At 36.7% G+C, this 14,509-nt stretch overlaps 1 protein-coding gene across 1 annotated transcript in view; it reads left to right on the plus strand.

Moving 5' to 3' along the window:
• Positions 1 to 12,128, plus strand: part of LOC104913045 (WW domain-containing oxidoreductase-like) — a 26,421-nt gene extending 14,293 nt beyond the window's left edge. Inside the window, exons 2-3 of the mRNA XM_031555412.1 lie at positions 8,032 to 8,217; positions 11,837 to 12,128. Of these exons, the coding sequence (XP_031411272.1) occupies positions 8,032 to 8,217; positions 11,837 to 12,113 (463 nt within the window). The 3' untranslated portion in view covers positions 12,114 to 12,128. The remainder of the gene's footprint in view (positions 1 to 8,031; positions 8,218 to 11,836) is intronic.
• Positions 12,129 to 14,509: the final 2,381 nt, after the last annotated feature.

Below are 14,509 nucleotides of genomic sequence, written 5' to 3' on the forward strand. Positions count from 1 at the left end.
AAAAAATTAAATGCTTTTGCACATTGACAACAGAAAGAATGATATGTGCTTGCACAGTTTTATGACTACAACTGGACTGCCTAAAATTTGTGAATTTGCCACTCGTCTTTGGAGGGTTATCCAGCTTTCTTCCTTAAGTTACAGTGAAAAGAGTCTCTTTCCTGCATTTGGCATCTGAAGATGTGTGGCTTTTTCTGTTTCGTTCAGTACCTGGATTGGCTGTTTTGGTTGGCTCAGACTACAACTAGCTCTAGCACTGAAAACAAAATGGAGAGTGGAAAATGAAACCAACTGCTTTTGAAGTACTTTTTGACTCCTCTTTAATGTGCAAGAAGAAACTTGAAGCTACTTTTGATAAAATCTCAGCCCCAAATTTCAGCATAATCTGTAATGCTGATTCAGTTGGTCTCAGGGAAGGCTATTTGGCTACTGTTCATCTTCAGACAGAGCAGGCAAAAACTCTCACAGACGTGCCACAAGTGTCACTGCACCATGGATCTGGACTGTAACTCTGAACTAAGAAAGAAGATCAAAACGGTGTCCTGTTAGTTACTCTAGTCAGTTGTAGATGTGGAGGTGAAGAAAGGGACAGGTCTGCAGGTATGCTCAAACACTCAAGTTACAGTGAAGGAATGAGGGAATGAATTTCCAGAGTCCAGAATTATTTATTTAAATAGGAAACTGGAACCAAAACTGTGCTCACTGGTGACTGCCCAGACCAAACTATTAGAGTCATTTCTTCTTCTATACACAGCCTGGCCCAGTAAATGTTCTGTTATTTTCTGGAAAATAATGTGGTTTGGGCAAAAGGGATGGAAAATATCCCTTTGCCACCACCTCCCAGTCCACAATCTGGTGGTTAATAAGTGCTCCTGAAAGGTAGAAGATGAAGGTTTGGAGGCTGTTGGATTGTCACACACAGCAGCATGTAATTATGCACTGGGGATGGCACTGCTACCATCATCATCAGCATTTTGTAAAAGGCTGAGCTTAGTTTAATTCCTTAGGATTTGAAAAGTGGCCTATGAGAATCTCAAAAGAAAGGAAGCAGCTTGAAACAGACCTGAAGCAGATGTTCTTGAGAAAATTTAAGATTTGCTTTGTCCTTCTAATTTCTTTTCTGACTTATTCTAGCCAGGTACATGTTGAGACTGTGAACCTCCAGTGGCTTCTGCTCAGCAAACTGGGGGTTTTGATTCCCATTTTGAGCCATGCATTCATGCCAAAGTCTAAGACAAGTCTGAGGCGGCTCATAAAATTATTTGGAGTCCACTTCTAAAAGTCTTCAAAGGCACTGCCTTTCTACAAAGTTCCAGAAGACACATCAGCAGCAAGAGGTGTTTTGAGTATCTAAGGAAGTAAAATATATATGACTTAATCTACCTAATTACAATCTATTCTGTTGCAAATAAAACAAGGAATTTGCAATGGTATAGCTTAATGGATTTTAAGAAGATTTGTGTTTAAGTGATGTTGTCTTCTAAAATTTCTGAAATATAAAGTAAATGTATTTATTCAATTGCTTAAGCATTAAAATATATTTAGTTAAAGTTTTTATATGGGAGATAATTAAAACACATGAAGGCAGAGTCTTCTGGCACTTGAGTATGAATGCTTTACTGCTGACATTAGACAGACCATGCATATGGCACATGTGTCTTAATCTTAGAACCAAAAAATTTGCGTTATACTCTGCAAAGGTTGTATTTCTTCATTAGCTGCTCCCAAGGCATCAAAAATCCCAGAGGATTTCAAAGGACATTAATTTTTATCACAACATGGAATCTTTCAAGTCTGAATGGCAGCACGCAGCTGCTGCGGGCTTGATTGCAGCTCTATATTTCTCTGGGCAAAACAGAGGAAAGAGTTGTCAGTGGCGAGTGAAATGTTCAAAATGCATAAAGTGTTTTATTGTTTAGATGATAAACTGTGGTTTCTAAGACATATTCCAAAGGGTTAGTTGTTTTCAATGGAAAATACCAGGAATATGTAATAAAACTGGTGAGTTGTAGCTTCCTTTTTTTTTTTCTTCTTTTTTTTTCTTTTTTTCCCCACAATCACACAATGTGTGCAAAGGAAATTTGTATCTTTAGAAGTACGTGTGAAAATAACAAATCATTCTGTGGTTACTGCAAGATAAATGTTCCTTTAAAGCTGGCTTCTGTTTATTAGTAACTGCTTGTGTATGTTTGTAAATGATGCTTTGCTATAGGGATTTTGAAAAAGATAGAGTTGTCCCTATGTGAATTGCTGAAGCAAAAGAAAATTACCAGATTCTACATATCTTTTAAGTGTCACTGATATTTAAAAAAAAATCTTTGCAAGGCGTGACAAATAGTGAAATGAGGGGCTCCTCATACTGTGCCAGATCCTGTGAAAAGGAAAAAGAGAATGCAGGATGGAAATACTGAAAGGTTGAACAGATACAGAAATTAAGTTTCACAGCCTGGTTTGGTCCCCTTTCTACCCTGCCCTGTCACCAGGAACTTCTAAATCCAAATGTATTGAGGCATTTGCAGAACTAGCAAAGATGCAATATTTTGACAATGGAAAATGTGGGTTTTTGGGTGGATTTTGGTGTGAAATGCAGTCCTGAGGAGGCACTGGGGTTAGGGACGAACAGCACTTTTTCATACCAATTCCGTGAGTGCAGCATTTGCTGTCAGAGATAATTTAGGGATAGATTAGAGCTGTGCAGAAGGAAATTCACAGCTGTGGATAATAGGCCCCAAAAAGGCAAAAGTATCCTTGGTATGAATGTTGTGGAAGAAGGAAACCCCCTGCGTGCTCACGAAATATAATTCTTCCTTCTTAATAAGAGGTGAAGTATATCTGAACAGGAAGAGAAGACTCTAAGCTCATGGATTGAGTTCATTGATCCTTATTCAGAGGTTTGCTTCTTCATACCTTCAGGAAAATGACAGAGGAGCAATAGCATATGTACAGACTGGGCTAATCCCTGGGGTGGTAGGAAGGCATCTGTCTTACACTTATCAGTTAGAAAGTAAGTATTAATCCCATTAATCTTGACCTTCATTTAAGATAAATAATTTGTTATCAAAAGACAGTGGTTTACTGATGTATGTTACGTACACCAGTAACATACATAATATATGTTAAAAAGTTCCCAATTCCTCAGATTTACAGTGTCACATACCATGCTCATGGCGTATAAAACAGCAAAATGTAGGAGATAGATCATGTCAATAACTTAAACCTCATCCCTACTTTTCTTATTTTGTGTGTAATCTGTGAAATTTATACTACAGTAAAATGTTAAAATCCCAATTTGGATCTTTTTTATGAGGAAATACCTTGGGCAGTGTAGGTTTTCCTAATGTCAGCTTGGTGGCAACATTACAAATGTTTTAGATGTTAATGTTAAAGGTGTAAATATATATATATTTTTATTGGGTCTAAATTTCTCTTCAGAAGTTCAAATTAAGATTTTTGCAATAGTGGAAATTGCTTTTGCACCTCCACTGAGTGGAAAAGTAGGGGCCTCTCCAACTTTCTCATCACGTTAGAGCTAAAAGTCTTCTTCAAAGGATGATCACTTATTAATTTCTGGAAGTATATAATATGTGGCTTTTTTTTTTCTTTCGTGTATGTTTAAGAAAAGTAATACAGGGAAAACCAGGACTAATGGATGTTTTCTGTTTAGATCTAAATCTACTGAGACCTTTTTTCCCTCTCCAAACTTTTGAAATTGTGCACTCAAGATTTTATAGAGGTAATTAATAATGATTGAAAGATGGCTGACCTATATGGCAGTATGTAGATGATATTTTGTGAACATGCAAGAGCAGCTGCTCGTAATTCCCATGTATTAGATATGAAGAGAGAAGCAGAACAATTTCAGTCCATTCCCATTAATCTCTTGGAAATGGGGCAGAAGTATTTGCTGATCAACAGAGTCAAATCCTGCAAAGAAATCCAGTTGGAAGAATTTGAGAGAATTTTACTTGCTTATAGCTAGAGGTCATCCATCAGGGCTCTAAGTCCTGCTCTAAGTCCTGTGTTAGTAGCTTGACTTAAAATGAAGCCTGTCTGACAAGGATCCACTATTCCGTCAGCTGACAGGTGGCAACAGAAGCTATTTTTGGTATCTTTTCAGTCAGTGCTCTCAGGAAAGGGGAAGTTAATGCATTGAGCATTCATTTTCAAAATTTATATAGTTAAGAGGTGCTTTTTTGTGTGTGTTTAGGTTTTCATCGAAGTGGTAAATATTTTTGAGCGGATGTTAGATCATGCATGGTGCCAAGATCTCCTGCTGCTCTTTGACTTTTAGGCTTTTCCTTGTCGCTCAGTTTCCCATCGTTCCTTCTTGTATGATTGACAGAAATTTCTGGAGATGATTTTTTAACTCATTTTTGTTTTGTTTTGTTTTCTGGGCAGCCATATGACTGCATTTTGGTTATCCTTTTTTTGTGAATATAGACATTTCCTCACAGAAGTACTAGCATTTTCTAGCTCTGCAAGGAAGCAACCTGGGTGTTCAGAGTTATGGGATGGAAAAATGTGGTGGGCTGTGACTTTGCTTCTTTATGGAAGAGAAGTCACATCTCTCTGCCTTCTTTACTGGCCGTGACATAGGTCTACAGTTGCTTATGGGACTTGGGGGATATGGTAAAACCTTTTCTGTTGAATTTCAGTGTAATTCCAAACAGTGTGAACTTTTCAAATCACTTGAGAAGTGCCCCAGATGGTGTGACATTCTGCTTCATGGGAAGATTTGAAAGTATTCCCTTTGCATAATTTCTGGTTAACTATTTCATTGCATTTGCAATGGGAGAACACCAAAGCCATGAACTCTGTTGACATTTTGGCGGTGTTTGTTTAACCTCCTAGTGCACAGGCTACATTTGTTGAAAAATATTATTCTTACCTTTGCAAATCATTGGTAATTAATTCCCTTGGAAATATCTACTGCTGCACATAGCCAGGCTTGGGAGTCTGCTGGCAGATCATAGTTTAACATCAGGTGCTAACCCAATTGATTATTACATTTTGTAACTAACTGATTTATAGCAGCAACTTCATTTCTGTATCTCTAATGTGTTAACTTCTTGTATTTTAAAATAATGCAGAGCAGTTGGATTACTTTGTAGCTTCTAATGGTGAATTTAGCACAGCATGCAAGATCTGGATGACTTGCCTGATACTAGGCTTAGTGATGTGTCACAGGCTTGTGAAGTGCACAAGATATTCAGTGTTTTTTAACTGAGATATTCACAATTAAAAATGTCCTTATTAATTCTACATGCTTTTTAACTTTCAGTAAATTGTAGCTACAATTACCAACGCAATGAGAGTTTTCTACAGTTGCTGCATAGCTTGCAGTTTAAACAGTATATTCTCTAGTCTCGGTCATGCTGTGAATGAGAAGAAACAGTGACTACATGCTATGGTGCAGCAGCTTATGTTCAACTCCCAGTACATACTTAAATTGTAATGGTAGAACACATTAGCTCACTTGGTGTGATGTAAGTCACTGACTGAAGACATTTTAAGGAGACATAAGGGTAAATTTGCAAAACACTCTGGAAGGTTTTAACTACACAGAGTTTCCAGAAAGATCAAGTAGGCGTCATGGTTAAAGGGAACACACTTGGTAATGTCAATACTAAGAAAATTTTCCATTGCTGATGACATGTTTTTGTTAGTCTTAGTTGTTTGTAATTCTACATCAAAGGCACTACTTGAAACCAAGGAGAGTTTTTTTTCTTTTTTTTTTCCTTTGGGCTCAGGAGGGAGCCTAATGTAGATCACAGCAGTGTTTTTAATGAACTTGTGAAATCAAGGTCATAGTCCTGCTATCACTTAAAAATACTCCTGTCATAAAGCAAAGCTGAAGTGCCAGATGTGTGGTGTGAATTGTCAAGTATCTTAAGAATTTTGTTCCTGCATAATGATACGTTCAGCGATACAGAGCTCTGCACCACTGAGATTAGAATCTGTCATCTGTGGCTGAAATTCATAACCATGTTATGACTGTTACAAAGGTAATGTGAAATAGCTATGTAATCTCATTCCATTCCTGGTGTGTGAATGTCCAGATCACAAAAACTTAGGTGACAATTTTCAGTAATTGGACCTTTGCTAGCAGTGAGATACTGATAGCTTTGTATAGATGGATCCAGACCTGAGAGGTGGTTCTTTCTGAGCTGAGATGATGCACAGCAGCAGTAGCTGCTGGTACAGCCCTTCAGGTTTATTTTCTTGATGTTTACTAGAGAAACCACTTTTAAAAACACTAACACTGATTACAAATATAGGTATTACTTTTTCATTAGCATACTTATTTAAAATGTCTCTGTATTCATTTTTATATTTCTTCACAGATTTTTAATAGGATAGTGTAAGTATTTTTAACTTTACAGTCTCTTTAAATCTCATTACCTTTATTAAAAAAAAATAGAACAAAATATTATTCAGAAAATAAAAAGCTCACTACTGAGGCATAATTTTATTTCTTTTATAAGACCCTATTTAATACACTTACAGTTTAATAGTGACTACCGTTTATAGTTTTATAATTTTAGAATCCTCTTTTTAATTGATTGAGCTGAGAGATTTAGGTATAGAGCGCATATTTTGCCTCTGGTAGTTACTGTGTAATTAGTATTAATGAAGGGTATTACAACCTGGATAGGTGGAATATACCACTGCTTCATTTGTGGGTCCTTTCTGTCTAACCGTGGTCTGTTATTTCATACTCTGTATAACAATTATCACATAAAGTTAAAATCTTTCTATACAAATGTGCCACATTTTCTTTCTCAGGAAATGATGATGGCATCTTCTATACTACTACAGTACTCACGTGCCCCAGTTCTCAAAGAGGAGGTTCATATACCAAAAACAGCATCTAAGCTGGAGAAACTTGTTCCTTTTCCCAGGAGAGTTACGAATCAGTAAATTAATTCTTGCCAGAACTTTTCATAAACTTTCAGAAGAGATGATGAATCATCCCAAGTTTCCCCACGTGCTTTCTCTATCTTCATGAGTCTTTGTTTTCCTCTTGGCAGATGGATCTTGAACACGCAAGATGAACTTGAGTTTAAAGAATTCTGATAAAATACGCCTCAAAGGGTTGGATATCTTTTTTAAAACATGGTCTTTTATACCCCAGAAATAGCCTGATCGCGCAGTGTTGAGTGAGACAGCAAAAGCAACACCTTTGTGCAAAGTGGTTTGAGCAGAAAGGGAGAACCTTGCCTTTAAAAGGACAGTCCCCCTTTATCTTCAGTTTGTTTTGCAGACGCAGCATGTATAGGAAGCCATTACATGTATCACTGCCCAAAAGGAAAACCAGAAATTCAGCACTTCAGAAAACAAGCTCCCAAAACACAAAGATGTTTCAGCCTGCATCTGAAGCTTTCTGTTATTTTTTTTTTCCGAAATTGGCACAAGTACAGATATTAGATTCCTAACTTCTTTTAAAACCAGATGGTAACTTCCAAACAAGGTCACAGTTGAAATTCAGTTTAATAAAGACATGTAGTTTTCTGCTTTTGTCAGTGATTACGCACAGATCTCAGCATTCGGCTAAGGTGTGCATGATTCTGCTGGAAATGTTTTTGAAATCTGGACTATCAAAATCAGGGCTTTTAAACGTGCCTGAAGGATCCTAGATTCAGTCAGGTCTGTTTGGCAGTCTGTGCCTTTATTTTTCATCTTTTTCACAATTCCTTTTGCAGGTGTTCAGAGCAGAGGTTTGTACCCTGTTTAACCGTTAAGGAGAAGATCTGATGCTGGATCTCCTCTTTTCTACATGAAGGGCTGTGAGGAGTGCTTGAACTGAGGGCAAGCGGCTGCTTTTCCTAGCTGCGCTTCATTTCTTGTCTTTAAACATAGGGTTTATGTTGGGTGGTTGATTTTGCGTTTGTCACAGGATTTCGTCCATTGCAGTGAAGATGAAATAAGCTGGAACAGGCTACCCAAACAAATGCAATGATATTAATGTTTTGGTGTTAGGGTTGCACTTCTCTAGAGAGTTTTAACCCTTAGTACTTTAAATTCTTCAAGGCCTCTTCACATCCTGGTCTGCAATGCCGCAATATTTGGTGCTCCATGGAGTTTGACAGAGGATGGCCTGGAGTCCACCTTCCAGGTGAACCACTTGGGGCACTTCTATCTCGTCCAGCTGCTGGAGGACGTCCTGCGCCGCTCCTCCCCTGCCAGGGTGGTGGTCGTGTCCTCAGAGTCACACAGGTTGGTAACCTTACGCTGTGGTTTGGGTTTAGCTGAGATCTGCCATCCTTAAAGCAGAAATGGTGATGGCAGAGCTGTGTAAGTTCTTAAAAAAGAAAGGCCCCGGTCTAAAGCATTTGTTGTTTGAATAATCTCTTTAAAAACAGCATTGCCAATGTCTGTGGATGTTGCTACATTGCCATATGTAAAGCGTGTTCTAGTTTGTAGGTATTTTTTGATCATTCTTTGTATGAATGCAGATTTTCACCGCATATCAGACCACTTATTGATTTCGCTACGAGATGGAATAATAATTGATTAAATCTGAATGGCATGACCTATATTGATTTGTCATTCAACTACTTCAACATCTTACCAAGAAGAATGTGCAGTTATTTTAGTAGGAGAAACAATGCAATTAAAAACTACTAGATGAAATCCAATTGTTTTATAATGAGAAATTAGGGAATTCAATGCAGACATTAGCTGTATAATGTAACTGGGAAATAGTATAGTTAATACACATTAGAACACTGGCCATGCTTCTTTTGGTGAAAGTTTTAATTAAAATATTAGATGCTCATATTTCCTACTGTCATGAGAAGTGCAAAACAGATGTGATGAGGTTTGCCTTATTTCAGTTGTGCTGGAAGTGTTTGTTTTAATAACTGGGAAGAAAGTTTTGATATAAGTTAGAGAATTAGAGAGTTCCTTACGCAAAATGGAGGCCCCAGTTCTGAATTTTAGAGAGTGCAAACCTCTTACTGGCTTCTGATTTAGTTCCGGGACTCTAAAATTAGACCTATAATGTCTAGCTTTAAACATTGTCGTTGATTGCTGTTTCACTTCTGCTCATGTGTAACATCTTTAGCAAACCCAATGAAAGAATGTGTGAGCGGTGGTTTTTTTTTGTTTGTTTTGTTTTGTTTTGTTTTTTTCCTCTTTCCCTGCCTTCATATTTCTGAAATGTTTTAGTGACCCAGCATGAAGCTTATTTTTTTAATCATGTTTCCATAAAATGCAACCCAGGGGACCTGGTAGAGAGAGACCAGCCAAGGGTCAGGCTGAAACCTTTATCACTTCCAAACACAGGGGCTTATGGTATAAATGACACACTGCAGATAGATTTACTTTTACCATTTTAAATTTATGATGGCTGAAATGAAAGAAGCAATAGAAAATGCCAGTAATAATCCTCCCCGGTGTTAAAAGACATGAAATGTCTAGTAATTAGGTGGTAACAAAATCTGGACATCCTTATCTTTGCAAATCACACCAGGTCTGTGAAAGCAAGTAGCAGAGTCGTGTTAGGAGTAAGGGAGGCTACTGCAGGGCAGGCAAGATAGCTCCAGAAATAAATCTGCCAAGTCCAATCAGTTGCCAGATGTGGATGGCACAATGGGATACGTATAAATGAGCTGTTATTTAATGGGAGATTATGTTGAATTGTCAGCTGCTTGTTCCCCTTTGTAAGTTTGTGTCTGATGGTATTTTAAATGACATCTTTGTTTTTCACTGTATTAAGTGTTATGTATAACTAGAGCTTACAGCTCTGAACAGCTTTATCTGTTTTTTTCAAAAGCATTTTTTGAAGTGTTCATTGCTAATTTCATGAGGTCAGTCGAGGTTTATAGAAGCCAGTCAAAAAATAAGCAACAACCTATGCTTGAGTAAAATAATAAACACATCTACTTGATTTTCCCCCTTCCTCCAATTCATGTCATATCTTAGCATTTAAAATGATTGTTGTAAATAACTCTGGTTTTGTCCCTAATCAGTTTAATGGCAAGAAGTTGATGTAAGGAGTTAGTTTAGACATTAGGTATTATTGGATAGTAGTACTTTCTGACCTACTTGAGAACTCTGTGCCTTAAACTATGTTGTAAAACAGAAGTGTTGGTATCTAATTACTTCCATAAACCTTGGCTAGATCTTTTAGCTGGAGTCAAGACCCCCTGTTAGGGGAAAAATAAAGTCCCATGTTTGTGGAAAATATTATACTAGACTGCTCCAAGGCAAGATATTTATTTGCCTCTCTGGCTCCTCATTCTTTTCACTTATCTGGATTCAACACAAATGAAATCTATTTAAATTAAGCTTCTAAGCACATCATATGAAAATCAGAATAATAAGTAGGTTGACTTTCCTTCTGTCTTTATTTCTGTAGTTAATTTGATTGTACAGTCCTTATCCTACTGAATTCAATGAGATTGCTGACATAAGTAAGATTGACTCACTTGAAGGATGGGACTCAAATTATGCCCGTGTGTTTCCACTGTACAGTATACAATAAGTATTAAGTATTTTATTTATAGATATTTTTGGTGTCCTAAGTGGTTACTTGAGGAATGAATATAGGAAATTCCTCCCAGAATAGCCCTGTTAATTTCAGAGATGTCTGTTATCTAACTGAAAATTATGAAAGATAATTTTTTTTTTTGTTTAAATTGAAGGGCCTATTCTGCAAGATATAGGACATTCTGGGTACCTCTTGAGTTCAAATACTGCAGTTGCTTTTCTCTAAATGTATTATAATCCTGCTCTCAAAATGGAAGTAGAAATTCCAGCTGATCTATTCATTTCTGGATATGAGATGCAAAATTAGTAAAGATATTTTAAAACATTTTTCTAGTGTGTACTATAATTATGTTTATCCCTGTTCTCCCTGGCTGATTCTGAAAACCCAGTATTAAAAAGAGCTTGCTAAATCTGTTTTATTTTTAGTAGCTCTTCTGGGTGGAACATGAGTCTGTAGCTAAATATAGTATTATTTTCTAATACTAAGATAACCTAGTAAATTGATACATCAAAATTGTAAGAATTGGAAAATATGCTATACAAAAAATTCCTTTTCTTCATCTAAAAGTCTTTAGAACATTCCCTACTTTGTATTAAAAAAAAAAAAAAATAGAAAAAGAAAAAGAAACAAACAGCTGGTGTTTAATGACTCTGTCAGACCCAATTAAAAAACATCAACTAGTTACTTTGATTTGTGTTCAGCCATGCCATGGGTATACTTAAAAACATTATACTCTGCCAGAACTCATTTTGGCTTTGTTTACGTTTGTCTTTTAAACATATAAGACTATTGATGGCAAGTTGCCAAGGTTATAACCCCTTTATATTCATCAATTTTTAATCTAAAAAAGAGTCTAAGAGGTAGTGAGACTCATCCATAGTTACTTGAACACTTAAATGAAAGTGTTCAGTATATGATGAAATAATCAGGGGAATGGATTAAATGAAAGGATGCTATTTTTCTCTGCTTCCATTTTATTCTGCATTAATTCCTGCACGTTAATTGTGCTTTTGTGGAACTATGGCAAATTTTCTATTTTTGATTTAAATGAATGTAATTCATAAGTTCATACAATGCTTTTAAATCATTAAAGCCTTTTTTTTCTAACTTTTTTTTTACTTATTATTTGTGTCTGCTAATTATTCAATAATTTTACTGCTGTATATATGGGACCTATTCCTCGGCCTTGAGCAATTTCCAGTAGATACTTGCAATTGCCAAATAAGCTGATGTTTTATTTTGGTTCTGGCCAAGTTCTACTCGGTTATCTACGTTTTTTGTTGTTCTTAATGAGAGCAGAATTAACTCTGGGGTATCTAAGGTACATTTACTGTTTTTCAGATTTACAGATATTAAAGACTCCTCTGGAAAACTTGATTTCAGCCTGCTTTCTCCATCTAGGAAGGAGTACTGGGCTATGTTGGCCTACAATCGTTCCAAACTTTGCAATATACTGTTCTCCAACGAGCTGAACCGACGCCTTTCTCCCCATGGGGTGACATCTAACTCAGTCCATCCTGGAAATATGATTTACTCCTCTATTCATCGTAACTGGTGGGTGTATACCCTGCTGTTTACCTTGGCTCGACCTTTCACCAAATCCATGGTAAGTGAATGACTTAACAGTATTTTACACATCTTCAATTTTCAAATCAGGGGAGTAAAGTTATAAAATTCCAGATGTATGTATTTGCTTTGACCTTTTGCCTTTTATAACTACAACCTTGATTTTAATGACAAACATAATGTCAAGATCATGAGTGGTCTAGTAAAGGTTACTTCAACCATTTTAGATTAAATTTGTCAATCTGCTGTAAAGGTGGATTGAGTGACTCTCATTTTTGAATATATGATTTTCACTTACTCTGACTAAGGTATTTGTATATTTTAGGTGTGGGATAGTTCAGAGTCATTTCTCTGTTCAGTATATGTAAAACATCAAAAACTTCTTTGGTTTTTAAGTGGAATATGCTTGACTGCATTTTTTATGTAAACAGATGTCCTAGTTAGAAAAGATACTACAGACATTATTAATGGCTGAACGAAAGTGCTTTCAGTGGTAAAAGCACCTTCATTCATATTTAAAAATAACAACAATGATTTTTTTGATTCTTTTAAAGCACTAAAGGCAGTGGGGGTTTTTCCTTTGTCTTCACACTGGTCTTTGGATTGGGACAGTAATGCGATGAAAGGCTGTGTTATTCTTTCATAGCCAACATTATGGAGCTTCATTATATAAAACATTTCAGCATCTGCAGTGCTTGGAGGAGGTTATTCTTATCTCTTGATCCTCTGACACAGGATACTTTTGAAGGAGTCCAAAAATGACTTTTACTTCATTGAGAACTGGCTTCTTTTTAACATTGTTGACTGTTTCTTATCCGTTTTTATTTTCATGGCAAAGAATGGTATTCCCAAAAAGGGAACAAGGGGAGGGGGGTCTCCCTTGACTATTTGCTGCTAGGACTCCGGGAAATTAAAAAAAACTTAATGTCTATGCAGAATGTAGCTAGCCATGGCAATTTGGTCAGGCCAAATAAGGTCCCTTTTACAGAGGACTTAATGACCAATACAGGTAGTTGTTTTGTAATGTCTACTATGTCCTGAGCTAATGATAGAAGCCAAATTAATTGCTTTTATTTAAAAGAGAGCAGAACACAGAAGCAATTGTTGCTGCTTGATCTTACCTCTAGAAGTGGAGCAGACGATCTTAAATTTTAGTGAGTTAATGTAAGTGGAAAACACAGAGTACTTAAAACTCTGGCTATGTGTCCAAAAATGAACAGCTTTTTGAACAATACTGGATTTTCAGTAACGCTAATGGAACAAAACTATAAACACCCTTTCAAGCATGGATGTACTGACAGTGAGGCAGTCAGAAGAGTCTTCGCACTTCTTTCCTCAACCTGCAGTTTGCAGCCAGTATGCAAAACCTATTTATGTCTGTGAGTTTGGTAAGTGAGCATTTTGGCATCTTGAGACAAGTAATAATGTTTTTCAATAGTATGTTTTGTGACCAAAACCTTTAACACTATGTCTTTGCTGAATTAAGGATAGTTTATAAAACAAATTCTTTAAGTTCTACTGAGAATGGATTAATGTATGGTATTACCATCCAGTGAGAAGGATCCAGTCTGTGGAGCTTTTATGAACTGTTAGTTTTATTTCCTCTGACATACTTTCACAGAGGAACTTCTTGTGTTTGTTGCTTATGTAAAACTTATCCTCTAGGGATCAAAATAAAACACTGATGTTTATTTTGAAGTCTTTACATTGATAGATTTTTTGATAGTGTCTTTTTATTTATGAGTGGTATGTAGAAGAGAATACAAAATACAACAAAATACAACAAAAGATATCTGCACTGAAGAACAGTGCACTCTGTTCTAAGCCTGATTGCTTTAGTAAGTCCTTTGGTGGAGAACGACAGTAGAACAAGGGGCAGCGGGCTGAAACTGGAACGCAGGAGGTTCCATACTAACACAAAAGAACTTCTTTACTGTTGGAGTGACAGAGCACTGGAACAGGCTGCCCAGAGAGGAGTCTCTTTCTCTGGAGATAATTAAGACCCACCTGACTGCCTACCTGTGTGACCTGCTGTAGGGAACCTGCTTTAGCAGGGAGGTTGGCACAGTGACCTTTAGGGGTCCTTTCCAACCCCTACAGTTCTGTGATTTTGTGTTTGTACATAATTCACAGACCATTTGAGTGTTGTGATGATAGATATAGATGAGGGTATGCATCAGTCTTGTAAGTCTTTGTGCTATTAATTTCTATATATTAATTTATATCACGAATTTTATTGCTAACTTTGCTGAGGGCTTCCCCTCAGTGTTTGTGAGGCATCTCACCCCATAGTTTAGGTGAGCTTTGTGGTCAGAATAGTTATCTTAGAGCTTGAAGCTGCAATCCTGAGGTTATGAACTGTATATTCTTGTGATTTGCAACGATGTCTGCATTGGACAGTGCAGAATGATGCAGCAACATTTAAAGAAGTTACTACTGAGTTGAGTC

The sequence above is a fragment of the Meleagris gallopavo genome, chromosome 13, assembly GCF_000146605.3.
Source record: "Meleagris gallopavo isolate NT-WF06-2002-E0010 breed Aviagen turkey brand Nicholas breeding stock chromosome 13, Turkey_5.1, whole genome shotgun sequence".
In the NCBI taxonomy this organism is placed as follows: domain Eukaryota; kingdom Metazoa; phylum Chordata; class Aves; order Galliformes; family Phasianidae; genus Meleagris; species Meleagris gallopavo.